Below are 25,583 nucleotides of genomic sequence, written 5' to 3' on the forward strand. Positions count from 1 at the left end.
TGTGCCCTGCTTGCTCAGCCTTTTCATTGCTTCCCCCCGCCCCTTCCTACCCTCCGCCCACCCATCCTTTCCCTCTGACCGCCTTTCTACTAACTTGTTATTCCGCCGAGATCCCGCGCCTGCGCACTCAGTCCGTCGGCTGGCGCATGCGCACTGCGATGCCCATTCCTTGTACGGCATCACAGTAATTAATGCGCATGCGCCGGCTAACTGCGCGAAGCCGGCGCATGCGCATTAATTACTGTGATGCCGTACAAGGCATGGGCATCGCAGTGCGCATGCGCCAGCCGACGGACTTTATTAACTGTAAGCATGCTAGGGAGTTATGGGAAGGGTTAAAAAAGTGAAATGCCGATGACAGACTCCCTTTAACGATAAGAAAAACTGAAAACCAAACGGTGATGTGAACAGGACTTAAGGAGCATGCAGACCTGTTGCTGCTCCTGTTCAGAGAGTTGTTCCGTTAATGATGGAAGCGCGGTGACACGTAACAGTGGGTGAGGTCTTCATGTAAAAGCCTCCTCTCAGATTTCAAGCACTGACCCATTTTCTCACTGCGAGAAGAGAATGAGAGGAATTTGCTTAATGGGATATGAATGACAGCTGCTGCTTGATCTGCAGGCTGTTGCCCTGTGGTCAGATCTGTTTGCATGACAGACTAGTGAGGTCTGAATAGCTAAGTGCCATGTGACTTGCCGGACATACATTTAACTCCCAAAATGGAGGCAGTACTGGGATTCAGAGAAATCTCATTATGGAGAATAAGGACCCAGCGGTGTCTGGCTGTACCTGATATGGCAGTTCCAGTACTGTGCTCCTCTGCCGGAACAGAATGCTAAAGCGCAGATGTGGCGGTCCAACCAGGTAATGCCTGCCCAAACAATGCCCGTGCTACACAACGTGCTCATCAGGGTATCCTGCAGCTCCCCTGCCCACAGGACAATATCCAGCATCTGTATGGCCACTACCATGCCAGCCTGTATTGGAGCATTGGAGTGAGAATGGTTTCCATAAGGGTAGCCGGTCACTACTGTGGCCAGTGATTGGCTGCAGAGATGTCAAACCGGATGTTTACTGCGAGGGAGCCCAGTAGAACATTATAGGCCTGGAGGAGAAGGAACGGGAAGCAGGTAAGAAAGCTCCCTTTACAGGACGGTCTGTCCAAAGGGAAGGGGGGGGGGATTGCAAACCCCCCTCCCTCCAATACTTGCAGAACACCTTGAGTGACTACCAATATGGCCACCTAAACATCTCTCTATACAAACCGTTTTACACAACAGTACTTGAGAAATGTCTCTGAGCACAACTAGGCAGTTTTCCTTTTAGGGTGTTAATCCAAGAATTGAATACGTTTCTGAGAAACCAATCTAAATGGGAAACGGTGGCAAGTTTAAAAGGGTTGTCAGATCCGTGGGAATCTGACCGTTTTCACCCCACTGAACGCTTGAATGCAGTGACTAGAGTACTGGAAAAGTATCGTCACTGCCTCCTGTCAGCTCTGGTTGACTTTCCCCCAATATGACCTGGTAGGACCATTATAATCCATCAGAGAACACATTGCCTAAGGTAAGTGCCAGGCGACAAGGTGGCTTTTATTTGTGTTATTAAAGGTGGTAACTTATCACTGGTCTACAGGATAGGTCATAAGCCTCTGATAGGTAAGACCCCCACGGATCATGAGAAAGGGGGTCCTGCGTTCCCTCACTTGAATGGCGTGGTGGTTCAGGGTCTGTGGAACTGCCAAATATCACTGAGCGCTATCCTGTGCAATGTCCACCAGTCTCCATTCAGATGATAAGTTAGAGTTCTGGGACAGCCTTTAAAGACATTGCTTATTTTCCTCCGCCATAAACGTTACATAATAATGACTATGACTTATGCATCGGATTATAAAAGCAACAATATCTAATCTAATGGTGGTGTAGGTGTAGTGGCCCTTTAAATGGAAATGTACCCTACATTGTACTCAGCCAATACATAACCAGCAATTATATACACCTACTCGGACAATGGGCCCTCTAAGTAATATAAAAAGCTCACATAAGTACCATGTAAAACCGATGAAATATGGGAAAATTCGATAATACTATATAGCATAATATAAAACCAATGCATAAAAATACAGTGGTCATGAGAAGGGGGGCTGCGGTGCCTCACTTAGATGCAGCCTTTTTCTGAGCGAGCCCCTTCTGCTCCCCTTATGACCACTGCGTTTTATATTTTATGATATATATATATATATATATATATATATATATATATATATATATATATATATATATATATAATTATACACACACTTTTATATTATATTATTTGTGTGGATTTTCCCATATTTGTGTCAGTGTTACATACATATCCAGGTAAGTGCGTCACAGCGGCAGATGTCTAGTTGCCATGGTAACCTTGGTTGGGAACCATATTTGAAGGATATCTGAAGTATAGGCTTCATGAACGGTATATTGTATCCAAGGCTAACGGATGTTGAAGTTATTTGAGGAATGCCATGACTCATAATTATATAACGTCCCTTCCTACTCCCACCCTTCTGTTCCCTATTAGCTGTGTTCAGCCTGATCCGCCCGGTGCATGAATAGATGATTGACCCGGGCAGAACGGTAAAATAAATCGCAACAAAGCAGATTTATGTGCCCCTCAGGCTCTGTAGAAAGCTGGCTAATGGGTCTTTGCATAATTCTAGTATGTTTAAATGATTGTTTCTGTACTTATGTCCAAGTAGACCACATGTTTATATGGATTAGTTTGCTGGAAAAGAGCAGCTATGGGGGAGGCGAGAAGCAGATTGGCCACCAGAGGGCTACAGAGACCCTTCAATGCTCCTGCTGGATGTGTCGGTACTTACTGTCATAGCGCTGGAGAGATTTCTACAACGTGAAGTTTTTCCTCGCAGTGCGGATAGTGTTATAGAAGTAATGACTCACTGTGATTTATGTTATACATTAATCTCCTTGCGTGGACCGAAGACGTACACAGTGCTATATAGTGTTGCATTGTTCTGGTTGTTAGCAGAGTCCTGCACAGACAAGGGGCCTACTTAAAGAAGCACTCCTGCATTTTTTTTATTTACACGTATTGTTAACTTGCCAGCAATAATTCTACCTGTGTAATTTATTTATCCCAGCTTAGTTGCTTCCATACAGTATAGGAAGCTGTGTGATGTGATCAAAGTATGGGTACCAGTCCTGAGATTACCCTCCTGTTTAGTCAGTTTTCCCTGTGTAGCTGGGTTGCCTATAAAGGATTACATAATTCTGTCAAATCCTTCACCCCTCTCCACTCTGTTTCTCTGTATGTCCATGTATGCATAGAGCACTGCTGAAGATTTCATTTCTGCCAAAGAGAATGCCGTGATATAGAAGGTGACTCCATGCAATGAGTTCTGTGTGCGCAGAATCTTCAGGGTTTTCCTTTGTGATGCGGCCTCCTGCTTGTAAGAAGTGGAAGGAATAAACCCATCACAGGCAGGAGGCAAGGAAAAGCAGTGTGAAGCTGCATCACATAGGAATACACCGAGAGACTCTGCAATGTAAGTTAGGGGACAAAAGTTCTATGTCACTGATCACTAGCTAACTGATCTCTGGCAAGCTAGAGGCATAATGGGAAGTGTAAGCTAGGTCAGGGGAACCATATCAGCGGGAAGGAGGAGCCCATAAATGGTGCATTAAGTAAGGCAGCTATACCATGACATACACATGTAAGGCAGCTATACCATGACATACACATGTAAGGCCCAGTTCACACTTCAGTTATTTGGTCATTTATTTCCTTCAGTTATTGAGCCCAAACTAGGTGCAGATCTTTCCATTAGGCCTCATCTCTGAGTAGGCTTCACTACTGTTTTTTGGCTCGCAATTGCTAATGGAAGTAATAACTGAAGTGTCAACTTGGCCTAACTATAACTTGTCAGGATCTCTGAGTTGTTCTTGAGTTGCCGTGTTCTCCAGTAGTAATAACTGATGCCTATGACAACCATTAATGGCTTTTATTACTGTTATCTAAGGGTACTTTCACACTAGTGTTATTCTTTTCCGGCATAGAGTTCCGTCCTAGGGGCTCAATACCGGAAAAGAACTGATCAGTTTTATCCTAATGCATTCTGAATGGAGAGCAATCCGTTCAGGATGTCTTCAGTTCAGTCTTTTTGCCTTTTCAGGACAGAGATAATACCGCAGCATGCTGCGGTTTTATCTCCGTCCAAAGTTCCGGAACACTTGCCGGAATGCCGTATCCAGCAATTTTTCCCATTGAAATGCATTAATGCCGGAACCGGCCCAGAGTGTTCTGGCAAAACGGGTCCGTTTTTGCGGTCTGCACATGCTCAGACCGCAAAAAATGTGAAAAAAATAAATGCCGGATCCGTTTTTCCGGATGACACCGGAGAGACTGATCTGGCATTTCAGTGCATTTGTCAGACGGATCAGGATCCTGATCCATCTGACAAATGCCATGAGTTTGCGTCCGTATTGCCAGATCTGGCGGGCAGTTCCGGCGACAGAACTGCCTGCCGGAATCCTCTGCCGCAAGTGTGAAAGTACCCTTAGTCTTTGTCCTTACCTTCCACGCAGTATTTCTACCATATACATCTGCATTGCTCTATTTCGGTATGTGTGTCGTGCACCAGCTCTGACTTCTCTGGCGGTGTGTCACTCTTCACTGCCGGTCTGGCATTGTGATCATAGACCAAAAAAGATAAACGGCTCTAATGTTCTAACCAGTTTTTGTGGAACTTTGCTACATGACCGATTACTGTGGTTCCTCAGTTGTCTAGATCAGACCATAATTTATGGTGTGTTGTGAGGTCTCTCCTTGTCTGCTTTAGGATGTCCTGTTCATTATATAAGAAACTGAAGATTCTGCAGAAACTATCGTGTTTACAGGATTGTTGGACACTGGACTGGAGCAAGACATCTCCGATACTTTGATCCTTCTGATGGAGAACCTGAGAGAGCGGAAAGAGGACATGTTCTTACATATATTGGGTTCCCCCTGCTTAAAAGCCATCTATGTTGACCAGGGAGTCACTTGAGAGCTACTCTGGAGGACTCTCTGCTGACATGCATTCCAGGGTTACCCACTGACTTCAATGGTTGCCATATGATATTACATTTCTGCATGGAGTTATCAGCTCACTGTAGCCGAGCCTGCCTCATAAAGGGTCCTAGTAGGGTAACTGCATAAAGGGCTTTCGCCACAGATTGTGCACTAGGGCCTGATTTATGGGTGTAGTAGCCGTCATTGTCCTATATCAGCAATGGTGAACCTTTTACAGACAGAGTGCCCAAACTGTAACCCAAAACCCACATATTTGTCACAAAGTGCCAACACTGCAATTTACCCTGAATACTACAGTCCAATATAGTATATCTTCCATGTACTTTATCATTTACATTTAGCTATAATAGCCTGCCTGCATTCAGTGCACCGCCTGTGCTGTTCATAGTGCACCCTGTGCTGGTGAATGGCAGGAAAAGTCTAAGGCATATTGGTACACCATAGACTTTTACAGGGAGCTGGTGCCCACAGAGAGGGCTTTGAGTGCTGCCTCTGGCACCCATGCCATAGGTTTGCCACCACTGTCACTGTGTGTATGTATGTATGTGTGTGTATATATATATATATATATATATATATATATATATATATATATATATATATATATACTTGTTGGTACAGCGGATGTGCGTAAAGCCGTATACCAAGAAAACACATCCTGAAGAGGGTACATCATGTGAGTGTAAACGGTGTGTCCTATGAAATATGCATGGTCATTCATCCCACATTAGTCATATCTCATGTTTATTTCCATATTATCAGTACATTGCTCCTGGAAACCATGCTGAAGCTGTGTATGCAGTGCTGGGTTTCATACATGTGGAGTACCATATTTTTTGCCCTATAAGACGCACCGGCCCATAAGATGCAAGTAGGTTTTTGAGGAGGAAAATAAGAAAAAAAATTGTGGTGCTTTTGGTAGGTTTGAAGTAATGGCGGTCTGTGCATGACACTATTATGGGGGATCTGTGGATGATGCACTGTTATGGGGTGGGGGATCTGTGGATGATGCACTGTTATGGGGTGGGGGATTTGTGGATGATGCACTGTTATGGGGTGGGGGATTTGTGGATGGCACTGTTATGGGGGGGGATCTGTGGATGGCATTATGATGGTGGGGGGATCTGTGGATGGCACTGTTATGGGCTGGTGGATCTGTGGATGACACTGCTACAGTCCCATCCACAGACCCCCCCCCCCCTCCCCCCCCCCCCCCCCATCATAATGCCATCCACAGCTTTTTTTTTTTTATGTATTCTTTTTATTGAAAGAAAAGTAAATATACATACAAACAGTTTGACCAAAGCAGGTACTTCAATACAAAAAGCACTTCATTGTGACATACATGTCTGTTCTTACAAGACCATGTAATATAGCTGGGGATATTTCACCCTACATAACAGGTAGTATAAGATTATAGAGAGTCCAAGAAAGGGAGATGAGGAAGAAGATATATGTAATCTGTACAATGATGTTAAAGGGTTGGTCTCTCTCAGACATTGGCGACATATCGCTAGGATTTGCCCTCAATGTCTGATAGGTGCAAGTCCACAAAGTCCGGGAGGGTGCACTGCGCATACGCAGCCGCCCCCTATTCATTCCTGTGGTAGCGCTATTTCCGTTAACCCCTATAGAAGTGGATAGAGCAGTGACCGTAAAAATCTACCAAAAAAACAAAGTGGATCCAGCGAATAAAAACAAGAAAATCGTTTAAAATATATAAACAAGTGATATCCCTCCTGTAAAAAAAAATCTGACACGTTTCAACCGATACAGGTCTTAATCATAGATCAAGTAGTATGGAACTGAACTGGTCAATTGACCTTCCCACCTGAGAGCTGGACATCGCTACTTTACACCGTAAAAATCTGCCTGAGCGGATACAAGCGCCAAATCTGTCAAACGCAGAGATGAACCTGAGGACCAGATAGTTGAGACATGAGAAATGATGAGGTTCAGCAAATGAGGAAGTGTATGCAATAGAGAGAGAGAGAGTACCATTTCTCATGTTTAAGGTCCTAGAACAAAAGCTAATTGTGCCTCAAGTAAGGTCTTTCGGTAAAGAGGACCCTTCATGGGTCCGTACATTGTAAGATACCTATCTGGATGTGTAGAGCGGTGCCCAGGGATCTCACTGCACTTACTATTTTATACTGGGCGCCGCTCCGTTCGCCCGCTGTGGCCCCGTTACTTTCTCCCGCGCTGTATGGTAATTGCTACTAACGGGGCCACAGCGGGCGAACGGAGCGGCACCCAGTATAAAATAGTAAGTGCAGTGAGATCCCTGGGCACCGCTCTACATGTCCAGATAGTTATCTTACAATGTTCGGACCCATGAAAGGTCCTCTTTAAGAGTTTTTATAAGTTTACAAGTACAACCTTTCTTCTCTAAAAATGCAGAGGTGACTGGAATTAAAAGGGTTTTCAGGGACTTTGATAATTGATCTCTTATGGGCCATTAATATGCAAACGATAGGGTCAGACTTCTGGCACCCCCATCAGCTGGCCAAAGGATCCAGATCATCAGAGAGCAACCGTCACATCATTGTTTGCCAAGCACAGAAATGAACTGAACTGCTGTACCTGGCACATCCACTACTAAGGCCTGTTTCACAGTTGTGTTGGTGTTGTTGTTTTTACCGTATTGAGATCAGGCAGGGGATCTCAAAACCGGGGCAAAAAAACAGTTCTGTTTAGTCCTAATGCATCCTGAATGGAAAGAAATCGGTTCAGGATGCCTTCCGTTCCGCCGACATTTTGTTTTGTGTTCGGTCATAGAAACGGAACAACAGGCCTAAATGTACTCGGGGCCTCATAAACAATGCAGAAGATGTGTTTTTTGCCGGAGTGCCAAGACCTCCTCCATTGGGCTAATTGCTGGGGGTGTCGGGAAACAGACCCCTACAGATCTGATAGACCATGAATATGGAAGACCTCTTCATTCCCAAAATCCTTCTTCCCTCCATGTCACATTTAGGCCTCATGCACACAAACGTATTTTCTTTCTGTGTCGTTACTTTTTTTTTGCGGACTGTATACAGAACTATTCATTTCAATAGATCCGCAAAAAAAAAAAACTGAAGTTACTGTGTGCATTCCGTTTCCATATGTCCGTATTTCCGTTCCGCAAAAAAAAATAGAACATGTCCTAATATTGTCCGCATTATGGATAAGGATAGGACTGTTCTGTTAGGGGCCAGCTGTTCCGTTCCGCAAAATACGGAATGCACACAGGAGTCACCCGTATTTTTTGTGGATCAGTTTTTTGCAGACTGCAAAATACATACGGTCATGTGCATGAGGCCTTACTGGGGCCAAGGAAGCTGAGATGTCCAGAGATGTTCTCTAATGGGTCTTCACACTGCAGATCTGCTTTAACTACCCTCTGCTTGCATGAAGGGCCCATGTTGGCCTCCAGGGTTTACGTCATGTCCCTGCCAGGCATCTAAAACAGATCTACAGTGTAAGGACCCATCAAACAGCTCCTAATATGTCTGGTTCCTGGCCCCTGTGAGGGTGACATGGTCTACAAGGACGTATCTGATGCTCACTTCTCCTGCGGCGGCCACCAGAGGATAGGTCATCAGTAAAAAAAAAAAAAAAAAAATCCCAGAAAACCCCTTTAACAAGCAGATACAGACTGTGCAGTATATAAATGACCCAGGTGGTGGCGCAATGTGCTGCTCATTCTTGCGGGTATGTAGCACATATTTTGCATTGAATTGCACATCCCATGCATGTGAATGGGGTTCCAGCACCCTATATTCACATGCGTAGGTAGATTACGGTGCGTATTCTGGCAGCGTCTGGACAGAGATAAATGGCCTGTCACTAATTTCAGGAATGATGGTGCTAATCCTTGTGCGGATCTGTAGCGGAGCAGAAATCCAAGGGTCTGCCTCCATTTCCTGAAGCCAAATGTAATCCTAGGGGTCCGGGAAGCATACATGCTCTTCAGAAGTTCTCATTATGCTTTCCCTCACACCTCTGACCACTGCCGATCTGATGCTTGTACTGGTGTCTTCACCGGGCCTTCTTTACCTCGGCACAAGACTGTAAACTTCAACTTTGCGCAGTTCTGAATATAAGCCATTATGTTTAGTGCGTAGTCCTTGGTCCTTCGACGGCTAAATCGACTGACCTCCTTTGTTCTCATACAGTTACGCAAACAGTGCCTTTGCCCCACTTAACGTGTAAATGCAGCACAGATGACCAGACATGCCGGAAAAGCCGTAATTGAGGACTTTTCCCTGAGGGTTGGGCAGTCACAATCCTTGGGAGCATTTAGACCTGTGCATACAAAAGAGGGAGTATATTGTAGTTACACACAGCTGTCATGTAAGCCGTAAAGTAGGTCAGTGTAGGGGAGCAGCCGGCTCCCCCTGCTGGTTGCTATGAGTGATGACCTACTTTCTGGAAGTCATTGTAACATGTCCGTGTGGCTAAAAAGGAAAACTACACAATGAAAAGCAACAAATGCTTTCTGGAGACTTTTTCTCTCTAAATCTGGGCCTTGCTAAAGTTATTTTTGTATGCTAAAGGTGACTGATAATAGCCTTGTGCATTATCTTGGTGCCAAGTGAATGCCCTGGCTTTTTTTGCCGACGGCAGAGGACAAGTGGGGCAGGGTGGGTTACGTTGGTTTTGTTAGAATATTGATTTTCTTGGGGGAGATCTTTTCATAAGCTTGCCGTTTATGGTGTTGACAGAAATAAAGTGGCTCATACAGGGTGGTGCTTGACTACTAGGCTGAGGGTCTCGGATCTCCAAGTTTAGGTAAGAGCCCACGTGTATGCAGGAATAAATGACTGTAGAACAAAATTTTGACTTTAAGATAAAAATAAAGCAATTAAGCAAGAAGTCTTGATTAAAAATCTGCCGCGTGTTTTGTCTTTCGACATAACTGAAAAGTTGAAGACATTCCTGCTGTTTCTGGTCCTACTGGAACTAAAGTGATGACGTCCTGTTCTTGATGTTGCTGACCTCTGGTCACATGCAAGAACAGCAATCCCTTTAAAAGCGTTGGCCTATCCCCAGGGTGGACCACCTATATCTGATTGGCCGGGGTCTGACACCCCGCACCCCTGCTGAACAGCTGTTTCAGAGGAGCTTTGGCACCAGAACCACAGCGCTGTCCATTGTATGCAGTAGACAGAGCTCCTTACCTCACTGCCATTAAAGTGAATGGGAGTCTGGTAATCGGCTCTGTCCAGTACACAACGGACATAGCTATGTAGTTCTGGTGGTGGAGCTGCTCTGAAACAACTGATTGACGGGTTATCGGACCCCCTCCAATACATGACCTATATTGAGGATAGGCCATCGGTATAAAAGGTGTAGGCAGGAGTGGAGTAATAAACGTGGTTCAGAAGTGTACATGACCTATATTATAGGAATGGACCTGTATTTTATGTCCCGGCTATGGATCCTAATGCCGTCTCTCTCCCACAGGCAGTCTCCTCTGATTGTAGTATCCGATTGCAGCCAGGGCAGGGAATGGTTAAAGAGACTCTTCAGCCCCAGTTACTGACTGTACTGCCATAATGCACATGGCTGAACTTGTATGACTGCCAAAGACACACAACCGCACATGGGATGGGAGTACTTCACAAAAGGTTTTTTTCCTTTCCGTGCGCTTGGCTGCATAATGTTCACACGTCTTCTTCTCAAGTAATTATCTAAACCTATTGACATAATTGCTGGCTCTTTAGTCACATAATTCTGTAATTATGGCAAAAGGCTCGGAATATTCAAAGAAAGGGCAATTTGTATACTGAAGCCGGCGGCTGGCACCTCCATGCAACCTTGACCACTTTTAAAGGGCTTGTTTTAGTTTAGAAAAAGGTGCTTTTTTTTTTTTTTTTTTTTTTTCAGAGACTGTGCCACATTGGTTTATGGGCATTAAAGGCATCATGCACAACCCAATCTGCCCAAAACAGACCCCTCTAAAGTATAGCATGTCTGACGTGTGGAAAATGCCCTCCAATCCCAAGGTGTTCCTTGCACTTCCGCCACAGACGAGATAAAGCGGTAGACGGGACTTTTTTACTTCAGTTACTGTCTGTGTAATGTCCTCCAGAAGTGCACATGTATGAATGATGGAATAAGGTATTTATAAAAACCTATTAGATTTGCTTCCACCGCTGTGGATGTGATATGAAGAGTGCCCTATATGTGCCCTCTTTCTGCCCATCGTATTAGCCATTCTTGCTACTAAGGGCTCTATCTCAAGCTGTATACCAGCGGAGGCTACTGGATGAGCGAAGTCTTGGCCTGGAGTTTCAGGAGGAACAAGGAAAAGTTACATGGAGGTGAACATTTCTGTCAGCAGCAGCCTGTCAAGACAACAGCACAGTCATCAGTCTGTGTTCAACAAATATTTTTTATGAAAAATTACACTTTGACACAATTGCATGAAATGTATGGGGGTTAGTATGATTTTATTTTTTTCATATTTTGTAATTTAGGTTGTATTTGTACATGTTAAAAGTGCAAAAAGGGTTTTTGCTACCAGAGGTGCAAAGTGTCCAAAGACCCCTGGCAGCGAAAGGATAAGAGGTATTCTGGTTGTTTTCAAGTTATCCCCTATCCACAGGATAAGGGATAACTATTAAATCGCTGGGGGTGGTACCGCTGGGACCCCCACTAATCATGAGAACAGGCGCCCCATACTCCCTGCAGCCCCCCTGAAATGAATGGAGTGGGCTGTCGCAGATGTGCGCAGCGAAACTTTTCTTTTCTATGAGAGTCCCGGAGATAGCCAAGTACAGTGACTGGCCTCTCCGTTCATTTCAGGGGAGGTATGGGTCAACAGGTCAGCCTGTTTCATGGGAACAAATATGCTGACAGATGCACTTTAAGGGTACGGCTACACTGGTCATAGCTATGGATCGCAGGGGCATTGTAGTGTAGCGGTCATCCCATAGAAATAAATCGAGCAGTGCTGGATTTTTTGTGATTCGCATGCCAGTGTCGCAGCAAACATGCGAGTTGCGCTGCGGCCCCATTCATTTCTGTGTCATGCCCCTGACAGTGTAGCCGTACCCTAATCGTCTAGTGCAGGGATGCTCAACCTGCGGCCCTCCAGCTGTTGCAAAACTACAACTCCCACGATTCCCTTCTCTAGGGTGATAGCTGCAGGCTGTCAGGGAATTATGGGAGTTGTAGTTTTGCAACAGCTGGAGGGCCACAGGTTGAGCATGCCTGGTCTAGTGCTATGTTTACAAAGGATGGATTCAATTTGGATTTTGGTGCAAACACCAGGCATATTTCCTCCATCGCTGGTATTGTTTGTCCCTCTGTATTGCCTGCTCCGTATGTGCACAAGGGAAGCTGTGTGGTTATGACACGTCACTCCATGATGCTGAGGTGTGGTGCCCTACCATCCTTCAATTAAAAATAGCTTCTAATTATATCTGGTATATTGCGGAATCGTAATGCAGTAAGTCTGATAAAGGGGTATGTGCCAACTTGACAACCCCTGTGCTAAAGGACCAGTTGGTCATACGAATGACCTAGAAGGGCTCACTGTCTGACAGCCAAAGGGGTGGACTGCTTTTACATGGGTGCCGACCCACCAGAGTGACTGACTGCATTTCCAAAAAGTGGGCATCCAGCAGGGACAACCCTCTCAATAAGACTGCATCACTGATCAGTCCCTAGGACAGAATTAGAAGATTAGTTGGTGGTCTGGAGCCTGAGAAGTGACCCATCACTGTGCTTTAGGTTACAAGATACATATGGGGTCATTTATTAAGACCAGTGTTTTAGATGCTGGTCTTAATAACCCCATGCTGGCACTTGATGCGTCTAAGTTATGTAGACCTCGCTGGTGTAGATTTAGATAATTTTCTACGCCTAAAACAGGCGTAGACAATGATAAATAAGACAGGCTCTTTCCTGATCGTTCAGTTGCATTTACATGCAGCAGTCATTGCCGCTGTATGGGGATGAATGATCGTTACTACCATCATTCATCCCCGTACCAGTTCATTGTCTGCAATATATCCCTGTTTCCACATTGGACGAAGTGCCCGATAAATGATGGATCATCCACTCGTCTGGTGATTGGCAGCACATCTATGGGTTTCTTGTTCCCGATTATTGGTCCAGATAATCTCCACCTGTAAAGTGGCCGTACACATTAGTCTTTTGTCGGCTGAACCCGCCAAGAGCGACACGTTCGGCCGACGCTGAAATGTGTGTGGGGAGCTCACGACTCTCCCCGACAGACAAGGATTGGGCAAAATACAATTTTTCTCCCAATCCTTTTGTTCTCCCTGGCGATAAGTCACCGCCAGAAGTGTCTGGCAGCTGCTTTCTCCGCTCTCTCCATAGAATACTCATACACGTTCAGCCGAGCGAAATGTATGAGATAGCCGGGAAGGAACGCTGTCGGCCTAATGATCAGAATGTGTTTGGGCAGCTTAGATGTGATGGAAAAGCTTTGTACAGGTGCATTTATTTGTGTCCTTACTGACCCCATCTTGGAGCATCCTTGATCCCTATTGGAGTTTGAGTCAGTAGGCCATGGTCGGGCCACAACACTCGTCTGTAATACCAGCACGTTAATGTGCCTGTAACAGGGGTGGGCAATTATTTTTTCGATGGGGCCACATGAGAAACTGAAAATATTTTGGAGGGCCGGGCCAAAAGGCTAAACTCAATACTGCATAAAATCAATTGTATTTCTTTATAAAAAGCAGTAAATATCATTGTTGGACAACTGGTACGAGTACTTGTTATAGTTAAACAATGAAAAAGTGAGGTTGCCTTACAAGAAAAAAATTTAAATTTATTAAACAAAATTTCCCAAAACAATGAACATTTTTCACTATTTGTGACTCATATTAGTGAAAATTTACAATCACGTTCCCTCATACACATTTTGAGTTTCATTTACTGTTGGAAAGAGGTTCTTAGCATTCTCAAGACATAATGCAAAGACACTCCAAATCTTAAAGGGGTAGTCAACTGGAAAATATTTATTTTCAACTGGTGACAGAAAGTTAGACGGATTTGTAAATTACTTCTATTAAAAAATCTTAATCCTTCCAGAACTTTTTAGCGGCTGTATACTACTGAGGAAATCCCTTTCTTTCTTGATTTGCGTGATGCGTTGTCCACAGTGCTCTCTGCTGACACCTCTGTCCATTTTAGGAACTGCATGAGCAGGAGAAAATCTCCATAGCAAACCATTGGTGCTGTGGACAGCTCCTAAATGAGGTGTCAGCAGAGAAGGGAATAATTGCGGCCGGCCGGGTCCCGGGTACGGCTCGCACGAGGCACCCCCCCCCCCTGCTGTGTCTTACCTAGACAGTACTGCCGCTGACGCTGCCTCCCTGCCACCGCGCCATGCCACACGCAGCACGCCGAGTCGGAAGTCCTCTTCATTCGCGGAGGAGGGGTATCGTTGCTTGGCACGCCTCTGGCTCCGCCCGGGGGCCGGATTAAAAGGTCGGCCGGGCCGTATACGGCCCGCGGGCCGTAGTTTGCCCAGGTCTGGCCTGTAATATATTCATCTGAAACCAGCCTAAAGGTGCCCATATGCCTTCAATAGCTGTTGCCTGACATCTATTTGTGCCAGCTCCCCCATACACATGCATTTTTATGTTTTTGCCTATGGCAATACATGACATGTTATGCTTATACGATGGCATATGTTGCAGTCTTCCACCATAGGTATATGTTGAGAAACCCTGCTAGTATCTCAATTGGAGTGCAACTTGAACACAGTCCAACACGTGGCAAGCAACGTTCTGCAAGGTGACTGGTATTTGTGTCTTTGTATTACCCAATCCGGTGGTGCCTGAGGGAAGATTCAGTTGTGTAATTACATTGTTTAATGTCATAATGCGGAAGTCTGGCGCCCGGCCATTGTCTCATTAAAAGTAACTTGTAATTATGTTTTGTGAGAGCTTGGCTTATTCTATACCAAATGGAGGCCACAAATGCAGTAAGTCCTAACTTGCCAACCTGTGTGCCAAATGACTAGTAGGAATATGGATGCCATGGCAGAGGTTGCCAGTCAGGACCATGATCTGACAGCCATGTTGGAGCTCTGCTGACAAGCAATTGGTGCCAATCAACCAGAGGACGTCCAGCTGGGACAGCCCCCCCCCAATATGAATGCATCACTGCTCACAGACCCTAGCACAGGCAGATGAGTTATTGTTCTTGTGTTAGGCCATCATACATTGCACATGTTTGTTTCTTCCTTCTTTATAGTGATTGGAAATGCACAATACCCTTATATCCTTCCATTTTGTCGACCATTCTTCTGCCCCCACAGTTAGAAGATTAGTTGGAGGTCCAGAGCCTGAGAAGTGACCCAGCTCCATGTTCTAGGTCACAAGGGAACTGCACGTTAATCTGATACAATCCTGTTCTATTCTTAAGTGTGCGATGTTTTCCCTTGACCTAGAATTAGCCTTTATACGGCTACCCGGATATGTGTAATCCTCCTAGCTATAGGCTAACTATAGTCCTTCAGAGGCCAAGCTGGGAGATCTAGGGTTCATTTACATGGACTGATGCACGGTATGCTTATACAGTAGCATATGTTGTAGCCTTACAGTACGGAATAGGTCAGGAAATCTGCGATGGAAGGCTTGGACACAATGTGAACAGAGCCCAGAGTGTGGCAGGCAATGTTGGCTATAACTCGACTGGTGTCTGTATATATCAGAGCTTTATAGTGTCTGAGGGAAGCTGTAGTTGTGTAACTGCATAATGCTGAGGTGTGGTGCCCAGCCAGTTTTATGGTGTCCTAACTAAGGGGAACATAAACTAGTGACAGATCTCCTTAACAAAATGCTGGGTCACTCTCTTTAACTATTGAACTTTTGGGTGACCCTTCACTACGTGTTGAGACACAATTATATTTTTATTTTTCAAATGGTCTGTGAGACCAATGGCTGTCTCTAAATTACACGTGTGATGATTCCTAAGATAAAACATACATAAGCTTTTTTATTGTATTCAAATTAAAAAATTAAACACTCTAAATAACGTTTAAAATTGTCAGCTTGGCCTGCTGTCTGTGTGGGATTTCATATATATATATATATATATATATATATATATATATAATATATATTATAATATATATTATAATATATATATATATATATATATATATATATATATATATATATATTATAATATATATATATATATATATATATTAATATGCTGGCATTTTTGGATCCTGGTGGACGTGCTTACTGTCTTGCTGTAATCTTAGCTCCGTTTAGCTACTTTGTGTTCAGCAGCTACAACGGATGCTAACTGATACCAGCTCTGTTATACCACAGCCTGTGGTCCGTCACAGTCGCTGGTCTTATTCACATTCCTATCTATCACTACCAGTGAGTGATGTGCCTTCCACACAGTTCCCTATCTGACTGCTTTACAGCACTCTGCCCCCCGACATGTTTCGCCAACTTAGCTTGGCGTCTTCAGGGGATCGGGCAGTCTGCTGACCAGGGACTGTGACGGACCACAGGCTGTGGTATAACAGAGCTGGTATCAGTTAGCATCCGTTGTAGCTGCTGAACACAAAGTAGCTAAACGGAGCTAAGATTACAGCAAGACAGTAAGCACGTCCACCAGGATCCAAAAATGCCAGCATATTAAAATATATATATATATATATATATATATATATATATATATATATATATATATATAATCCCACACAGACAGCAGGCCAAGCTGACAATTTTAAACGTTATTTAGAGTGTTTAATTTGAATACAATAAAAGCTTATGTATGTTTTATCTTAGGAATTATCACACGTGTAATTTAGAGACAGCCATTGGTCTCACAGACCATTTGAAAAATAAAAAAACTCTCTTTAACTGACCCAGCCGCTCCTCCCGACACTGGATGTTTTCATCAGTGTACAGGGACAAGCGGCAGAGCGGGGACCAGGAGCTGTGCAGGGAGCGGGGTAAGTATATTCCCACGGAGGGGCTTGGGGGGGGAGCTGTTGTCGATGCTGAATATCCCTTTTTTTCTTTTAATCTATATTCAAATAAGCATTTAACTGGGGTGATCCTGGCATTACTATTGATGACCTCTGGATAGATCACCAATTTCGAATCGGCAGAGGTCTGACACACGTGACCCCCATCGATTAGTTGTTAGAAGAGGCTGGGCACTCTGAGTGCTGCGGCATTTTTTTAGGCTATGTGATGTCACCATAGATCAGTTGTATGACCTAGTTGCAGCTCAGCCCAATTCAAGTAAATGGGGCTGATCTGCAGTACCAAGTACAGCTGTTATACAATGTAAGGCACTGTGCTTGAAAAGCTCCCATGTACTGCAGTAATATACTATTGCAGTGTATGGTATACACAATCGGATGATTGCATGTTCACGTTCCCTAGGGAGACAAAAAAGTAAAAAAAAAAGTTTTTAAAAAAGTTTAAAAGAATTTATCTAAAAATAATAAAAACATACATACCGTAATATTGCTACACCCAAAAGTGTCTGAACCCTGAAAGTAAACTATCTAAAACAATTTGTCCTGTGAGTGCCCTAAAGGGGAAAAAATCAAAATGCTCAATTTGCCAGGGGGTTTTGGTCACTTCACCCTGAAAAAAATTAGCAAAAAGTGATTAAAGGGTCTGATATACGGCAGAATGGTACCAATAAAAACTAAATCTCTCTCTGCAAAAAACAAGTCCTCACACAACTCTGTAGTTGGAAATGTAACAGTTATGGGTGTCAGAATATGGAGATGGAAAAAAAATATTGTAGTAAAACATAACTATCGTATGTGTGGACTATAAGACGCATCAGAGACAGGATTGGACAACAGAGAATTGAACAAAAATGTTTTCTACTTATTAAACCTTCCCTGGTAGCTTAATTATATGGAGGAGTCAATGTCACTTACTATGGGGTCTAGCGTAGAGCGGGTTAATAGCTTTGCTGAGCTCTTGTAACCTTAGTGTGTCATCTACTGATTATTGTAACAAACAGCAATGGGGCATTAGGTCACCCTATTAAATGTACCTATCCAAGAAAGTACGTCTCCAGTCATTGCTCTTTAGTGCCCCGCCATGTTTATTCTGCTAGATTTTATTTTTATTTTTTTATTTCTTCTCCATCATCATGGCATTCTACAAATACACACACATACCAACTCACTTTTCTGCTTATCCTGGCCTTGCCCCTCCCACTGGTGACATAAGCAAAGGTCCTCAAGGTCAGAATTTTCATCTTCACTGCAGCTTAGAGACCTTCAGGATGGAAAGGGCTGTGTTCCTCCTCCTCGCCTGCCTGCACTGATCTCAGAGATCGGTGTTAGGCAGGGGGAGAGAGAGAAGTTTATAGATGGACACCTCTCATTGATCGGGCAGAGTGCTGTATGACCGCTCTGCCTTATTAAGGAAGCGGGAGGGTCTGACACCTCTGGCCTGCCCTGACTGTGGACTATAAAATGCAGTCAAGATTAAAAAAAATTGTGCAGCGATTGCCTTGAAATGACCCGAACGGCTGGTTACACATGTTTGCGGCTGCCCCATTCATTTCTATTTGAGTTCCAGAGATAGCTGAGCGCTGCTTATCTCCAAAACTCCCATAGAATGAATCGTGCGGCCGTGCACATGTACAGCCTGCTGCTCCAGTCATTTTACAGGAGCAGCAAAGGGGCCTGCAAGGAGTATGGATCCCCTGTTCTCATGATCGGTGGGGGTCACAGCGGTAGCACCCTCACCGATCTGATAGTTATCCCCTATCCTGTGGATAGGGGATGACTTGTACCTACCGGAATACCCCTTTAGTGTAATGCCTTGTATACTAGTCTCCTATGGAGTGGACTTTAGAACAGCCAGCAGACAAGGTGACAGATCAGGAGCACATCCACGTCTAATCCACGTATCAGACAGAATGTGCGGCCCGGCTACTAATCAGATGCTGAAGCTGCTAAATGGGTTTGTAGGTCAGACTGTCTGTACTTCTATTTCCAGTGGATAATTTGGGATTGTTATGCATGTCCCCTCTAACCGTGTTTCATGTAAGCTTGTGCTCCTGACAGTGTGAAGGGGGTCTGATTCCTAAATTGCTGCAGTTGTATTGCTTTACAGGAAATCAGTGCTTCAGAAGGTGGACTAATGGGCCCGGGAAGAAGGAGCAGCTCCTCATGAGTTGTGGCAGGGAACAGGGTGCCTATATGCATGGCTAGAGATGTAACCAGTGAATGGCCCTTCAGCTCAATGCCATGGAGCCTCTGTCAGTTTAACCCTGTGAGGGCATGTTATAGACGCTTATGACCGTGTTGCTTTATATGACGTCTTTGCACAGTTTGTAGCATTGATTACACACAGCATCAGGCAGGTTCTGCACACATCGGCTTGTGCTGTGACGTATTCTATGTACCCAGCCAGCCGTTACCAAGGAGATTATTCATCTCTGCTGCAAAAATACAGAATCGGGACAAATGACTTCAGTAAACGATGGAAATAGAACCCTTTATGATGTGCATGGGGTGACTGCCTTATGCCCAAAAGTGGATACTTGAAAAAATTGTTTCCGCCGTGCCTATGTAACATATAATTATAATCTCACCAGCCCTACCAGTTTCCATTTTACAGTGGAAGCCAAATCATGGCCATTGTTTGAAGTGCCTAGTGCTTGTGGAATGGGGACAGCCCCGGAGCAGTGACCATGTGCCGCCTCTCCTGCCTGCCCACTGCAACTGATGGTATTCAAGCCAAGCTAGTAAAGGCATTGATCCTCCTTGATTGCTATGGCCAGAACTACTTTTTGCCTGGGCACACTTGGGCCCCCCCCCCCCCCCCCCCCACATTAAAGGGTTTCTGTCACCAGATTTAACCCTATTAAGCTAGCTGACATTAGCGATGTGCTAATGTCAGCTAAACCTAACTAGCCTATTCCTAGCCTAGCAGGGGGGGGGCGTTGTTCCTGCTCCTAGAGGCTCCGTTCTCCCATCTTTTGTTGCCTCCCTCCAAGTCCTGATTGACAGGGCCAGACAGCACTCACATCTGTCTGCCAGCCCTGTGCTCTGGTGAAATCTCACGCCGTTCAGTATTCGGCACAGGCGCATTGGGTGAAAGACGCTTGCAGTCTGCCAGCTTTCTCACCGCGCCTGCGCCAAATACTGGACGGCGTGAGATTTCACCAGAGCATAGGGCTGGCAGACAGATGTGAGTGCTGTCCGGCCCTGTCAATCAGGACTTGGAGGGAGGCGACAAAGTTGGGAGAACGGAGCCTCTAGGAGCAGGAACAATGCCCCCCCCCCCCCCCCCCCCCCCTGCTAGGCTAGGAATAGGCTAGTTAGGTTTAGCTGACATTAGCACATTGCTAATGTCAGCTAGCTTAATGGGGTTAAATCTGGTGACAGAAACCCTTTAATCTTTTTAAACAAATCTGCAATAAATGTCCATCTAGGTGTTACCCATTGGGGGGGTGTCCCTGCACATTCTATGCAATCACTGCCTCCAGAGTCAGACTGTGCAGGGAGACACCCCCAACTGGTAACACCCAGAGGAAACTTTATTAGGCTAGTTTCACACTAGCGGCAGGAGTTTGTAAGTCCCTGTCTGGCCCCATTAACTATATTAGGGACTGGCAGAGAACTAGCCGCATTCGGGCAAATATGCTGAGAATCAGCTGGAAAAAAACGCTGTGCAGAGGGTTGCGGCCGGATAGTTACATACTATGTAACTATGCGCTAGTGTGAAACTAGCCTTAGCTGTTCAACTTTTTGAAGGAATGGTAGATGAATGGCACAACATAGTCATAAGAAAAATGCTCCAGATTTGGTATTACTTGGGGTTAGTAAAACAGACAGGGATACGTGGACGACACAGTCGCATTTGAAATGTGAAGATCCTGTGGTTGATTGTTTTTTCCTCACATCTCAAGTCATTTCTGAATAATTTTCGAAGACGCTATACCCTGATGACGTCTTGGTTTTGTTTCTATTGTATTTTTCTCATTAAGTTCTTTTCCTTTTTTTGCTTTCTTTAGATTCCTGCTGCAGTGTCTAGAAGACCTTGATGCTAATCTGCGCAAATTGAACTCCCGCTTGTTTGTGATCCGCGGACAACCTGCTGATGTGTTTCCTCGGCTCTTCAAAGTACGTTTCGTTTCCATCATCGTCCTTATTTCCTTTATATATGGCTTCCGCTCGGATGTTATGACTGTTTGCATTACCATATACATAGACTTGATAAATAGGACATGTTGCTTGCCATTGTTGTTTTCTATCTTTTCCATTTATAGCAAATCTTATTTTTATTTATTTTTTTGTTTGTTCATTACACGCTCCTCCAGGAATGGAAGATCAGTAAATTGTCTATAGAGTATGATTCGGAACCATTCGGGAAAGAGCGTGATGCTGCAATCAAGAAACTGGCCAGTGAAGCCGGCGTAGAGGTCATTGTACGCATTTCTCACACACTGTACGATCTGGACAAGTAAGTGCTTTTGATGCATTCCCTGTAACTGGTTTCTGGAGGATTTCTCACCCACAGTGTAAAATTGACCACGTATTAGAAAATCAGAAGAAATAGTCAAAGGGTACTTTCACATTTGCGTTGAGGATCCGGCAGGCAGTTCCGTCGCATGCAGTATTTTCTCCGGTCAAATACCGCAAAGGGACTGAACTGAAGACATCCTGATGCATACTGAACGGATTGCTTTCCATTCAGAATGCATTAGGATAAAACTGACGCCTTTTTTTCTGGTATTGAGCCCCTGTGACGCTAGTGTGAAAGTACCCGGTAATTACGTTTTATTTAATGCAGAGAGAGTAGCATTTTTCGGCTGTGTTGTGGCAGTCATTTTGACAGAAGTGACAACAGAAAGTGCAGCCATGTTGGTTGTCACCTTATGAATTCCCTTCTTAGAAACTTTGCCAGCAAGGCTTTGAATAACATTGACACTTGTTAACCAATATGGCTGCATTTCCTGTTGTCATATTTTTCAATATGGCCTCCGCAGAAAAAAAGCACATATCTCCTAGTAGAGGCTCAAATATCAGCCATATTGTTCAGTATTCCCTGCTTGACCATTGATAGGTAGACTCAAGTGGCAAGTGACGTAATGATTCTTGTTGTTGGAACCTCTTGTAATTGCCTTCTACATAAGTTTTGGGGTCCTAGTGTAACATTTCCATTAACACGTGTGTTTGACCTTTACTAGGATTATTGAGCTGAATGGCGGACAGCCGCCTTTAACCTACAAAAGATTCCAGACATTGATCAGCAAAATGGAGCCTCTGGAGATCCCGGTAGAGACCATCACAGCTGAGGTTATGGACAAATGCTCTACTCCAGTGTCTGATGACCACGATGAGAAATATGGGGTTCCTTCTCTGGAGGAATTAGGTATATTATTGTATACTTATTTTAAACCCCTTGAACATGTCGGCAGATAGGTTGAAGGTTTGACACAGTGAGTGTGTGAGATCAGCTTTTTGTAGACCTCGCCTGGTTTTTCTATAACTCAGCCTCTACAATGCAGAACTGCAAGTCTAAGCACCTGTGGTTATAAAAGTATTCACTCTTCACCCCTCATCCTCCCCAAAGTGTCCTTTTTAGGCTCCATTTACACTGGGATCATGGCTTCTATTTTTACAGGATCCATGATTGGTCCATCAGCAAAAAAAATACCTGATGGAAGTGTGCAAATGGAGAACATTATATTGGAGTAGTGTAAATAGAGATACTGATGTGTGGATTACACGTCAAAGTGGCAAGTGTAGTTTGACATTTTTTTACATGTTTATAAATTTATTTTTTATTTTTTTCATTCTGCTTGCAAAGTCTTATTTTACTCAGTATTGGTGGTGGGCAGCCCCCTTTAAAGGGAACCTGTCAGCAACTTTATGCTGACCTCACTGAGGGCAGCATAAAATATAGACATAAATACTGATGTCAGCGGTGTGTCACTCATGAGCTAACAGTAAGTGGTTGCTGAGAACCAGCATCATAATCATTGCAACACAGGCCTGGAAAAGAGTCAAATCTACCTGAGAAGAGTCCTGGTTATTATAATCTCCTTCACTCTCGCCCATCTACTGATGATTGGCAGTTCTCTCCTAGAGAGAAAGGGAGAAAACTAGGTAGAAGACTGTCAGTCATCAGCAGGTGGGCAGGAGAGCAGGAATTCATGAATAACAATGACTCTTCTCAGGTGGCCTTGACTCTTTTCCAGGCCTAGTCTGCAATGATTGTGATGCTGGTTCTCGACAACCACTTACTTTTAACTTATAAATGCCAGAGCGCTGAAATCAACTCACCTGTCTTTACTTTATTCCGCTGTTAGCATGGGCACCATAAAGTTGATGACAGGTTCCCTTTAACTTGTTTGGGATGTGATTTAGTCCCAGCACTATTTGACTACAATAAACAAGACATTCAGTTTTTTTTATTTTAAAATGCCAGTTGACAAGTCCTTTGAGAAGGCCAAATGTCTAAACACATGGAGCAGTTTAGAGAAGACCTTTCATGAGAATATGGTGTCATTTTTGAGAGTCCCTCGGGATATTAGACTCAATTGCTCGAAATATATTGTCTTAATAGCCAAGAAAAAAAGAATCTAGTGGCTGCAGAGTTATGAGTGGGTTGGATTTATGACCAGCACACTCCCCTTTCCCTCGCCAGTGGTTGACCGATAAAGATGTATGTGCCTGCTCAGTCATTGGTGACCAGGAGATGTATCTGGTGTTGCAGCTTAGACACCTTTCTTCTCTGACAGCTCCTTTAAAATTGCCTATACACTTTAGATTATTGTTGGCCAATGCTTTTTCATCTGACATCTACTCCTCTAGACTTCCCGATGTGCATGGATGCTTCTGTTAATGTGGAGAAGGGGGATAAGCCGCTGCCAGGCACCCATCTCCCAAGGAACGAAGGGTGGAGTATGTTAACATCTAACATGCCCAGCACTTTTTTCCCCTCCCAGAATCTGCTGTATGGGAAGAGCCCGCACTCCCCATACACACTGGATAGTTGTAGGTTCAGGCGACTTTCATCTAATGTGTACACATTTACTCTCACATGGTGACAGACAACTCCAGATTTTCTGGTGGTGAAGTACAGGATGTTCTGCAACATTTTTTGGAACCTAGCAACTGTTCCAAGTGGAAATCATGGTTGTATCCATGCTGTCTATGAAACCAGAGGCTGTTTGGTCAGTGTAGAGTATGAATGTTCTGTTTCATTTATGGTCCTTCTGTTGTAATAATGTGAATCCCTGAAAAATGTCCTATGTCACCCATTTCACATCTATCCCCCCCCCCCCCCCCCCAAAAAAAAAAAAACGGAGCTCACATTGAGGCGTGCATTGATTGCACGTTTAAGACTTTTTTTTTGTAATTTATACAGATTACATTTGTATACTTTTGGTGGCACATTTTGAAATCATAGCATGGCATATTACCTGGCACTTACCCACTTAATGAATTTAGTACATGATTGGCACAGGATTTTAGAACCTCACTCGTTACGACCCAGGAATGTGAATTGGAAACCTATTTGCTAGACTGAAATTGAGGGAAGTCTTACAGATGTCTCTAATTTTGAATTTATTTATTTTTTTAAGAAGAAAATAAGCTGTTTAACTCTTTGGTGCCACATTTACCAGCAATGGGATGCATGTACGAAAGAAAAATCTCGCTCCGTATTATTAAGAAAAATAGAAGCGTATATTATGTATGCAAAGCTGTTACATACCAATACTACTTATTTGGAGTGATAATACAATTTGCTAAACATTTTACCAATTTGTGGAGGCATTTTCTTGACTCCATCTTGAGGACATGGCAGAGAACTTCACTTCTTATGGTTTCATCTCCCATCTGCACCAGAGCAGGCTATCTGGAGCTTTCCATTTCTGAACTGCATAAAAACTTACACCTATTTTATGTTTGTTTTTTTCTCCAGTGGTGGTTTTACAATTGAGCGAGCACTAGCTGCACTTTGTATTCCTCCAGGAACTAGAAAAACCAAGGCAAATCCCTGCACATTTAACGTTCAAGATTATTATTTTTTTTTATTTCATTCTCTCCAAGCTTTTTTTGCCAGGATCTCAATTAGACAGGGTGCTCAGGTGCCTATAGGCTGCAGTGTGACAACTAGTGGGTAACTTTCTGGCTGCAAGACATAACAAACGGGGGAAAAAAAAAAAGCGGTTGCACCACTTCCCGCTGACTTCAGCGATCTGGTGATGCCAACTGCTCCCAGCGCCGGCCGGAATCGTTGCAAAGGAGGTTCACAGTGCGAAAACCCAATGAGAAGGCGGCACAGGTGGGGTCGTTAATGTTTCTAAAAGAAAGCCACCCTGTGGCAAGGGCATAGCCTGTATGTCTACACCGCACCACATGTTGTGCAGCGAAGTGGACTTATGGGGTAGGCCCATAGAGCAGTGAAGACGTCAGTAGCTTTTGTTTGTTTTTCTAACTTGTGTTATGTTCTCTACCAAACAAAGCAAACCAGATCTCCTGAACTCCTACTATGACCTAAGATGTGAAT

General features: G+C 44.1%; 1 protein-coding gene across 3 annotated transcripts in view; it reads left to right on the forward strand.

The window, feature by feature from the left end:
* The window catches only part of CRY1 (cryptochrome circadian regulator 1), a 72,510-nt gene that overhangs the window by 15,426 nt on the left and 31,501 nt on the right, over nucleotides 1-25,583 (forward strand). For all 3 annotated transcript variants that reach the window (XM_040439467.1, XM_040439457.1, XM_040439477.1), the window contains exons 2-4: nucleotides 21,076-21,184; nucleotides 21,382-21,524; nucleotides 22,252-22,436. In XM_040439467.1, coding sequence (XP_040295401.1) covers nucleotides 21,076-21,184; nucleotides 21,382-21,524; nucleotides 22,252-22,436 — 437 coding nt within the window. The remainder of the gene's footprint in view (nucleotides 1-21,075; nucleotides 21,185-21,381; nucleotides 21,525-22,251; nucleotides 22,437-25,583) is intronic.

This window comes from Bufo bufo, chromosome 1 (assembly GCF_905171765.1).
Source record: "Bufo bufo chromosome 1, aBufBuf1.1, whole genome shotgun sequence".
Taxonomy (NCBI): domain Eukaryota; kingdom Metazoa; phylum Chordata; class Amphibia; order Anura; family Bufonidae; genus Bufo; species Bufo bufo.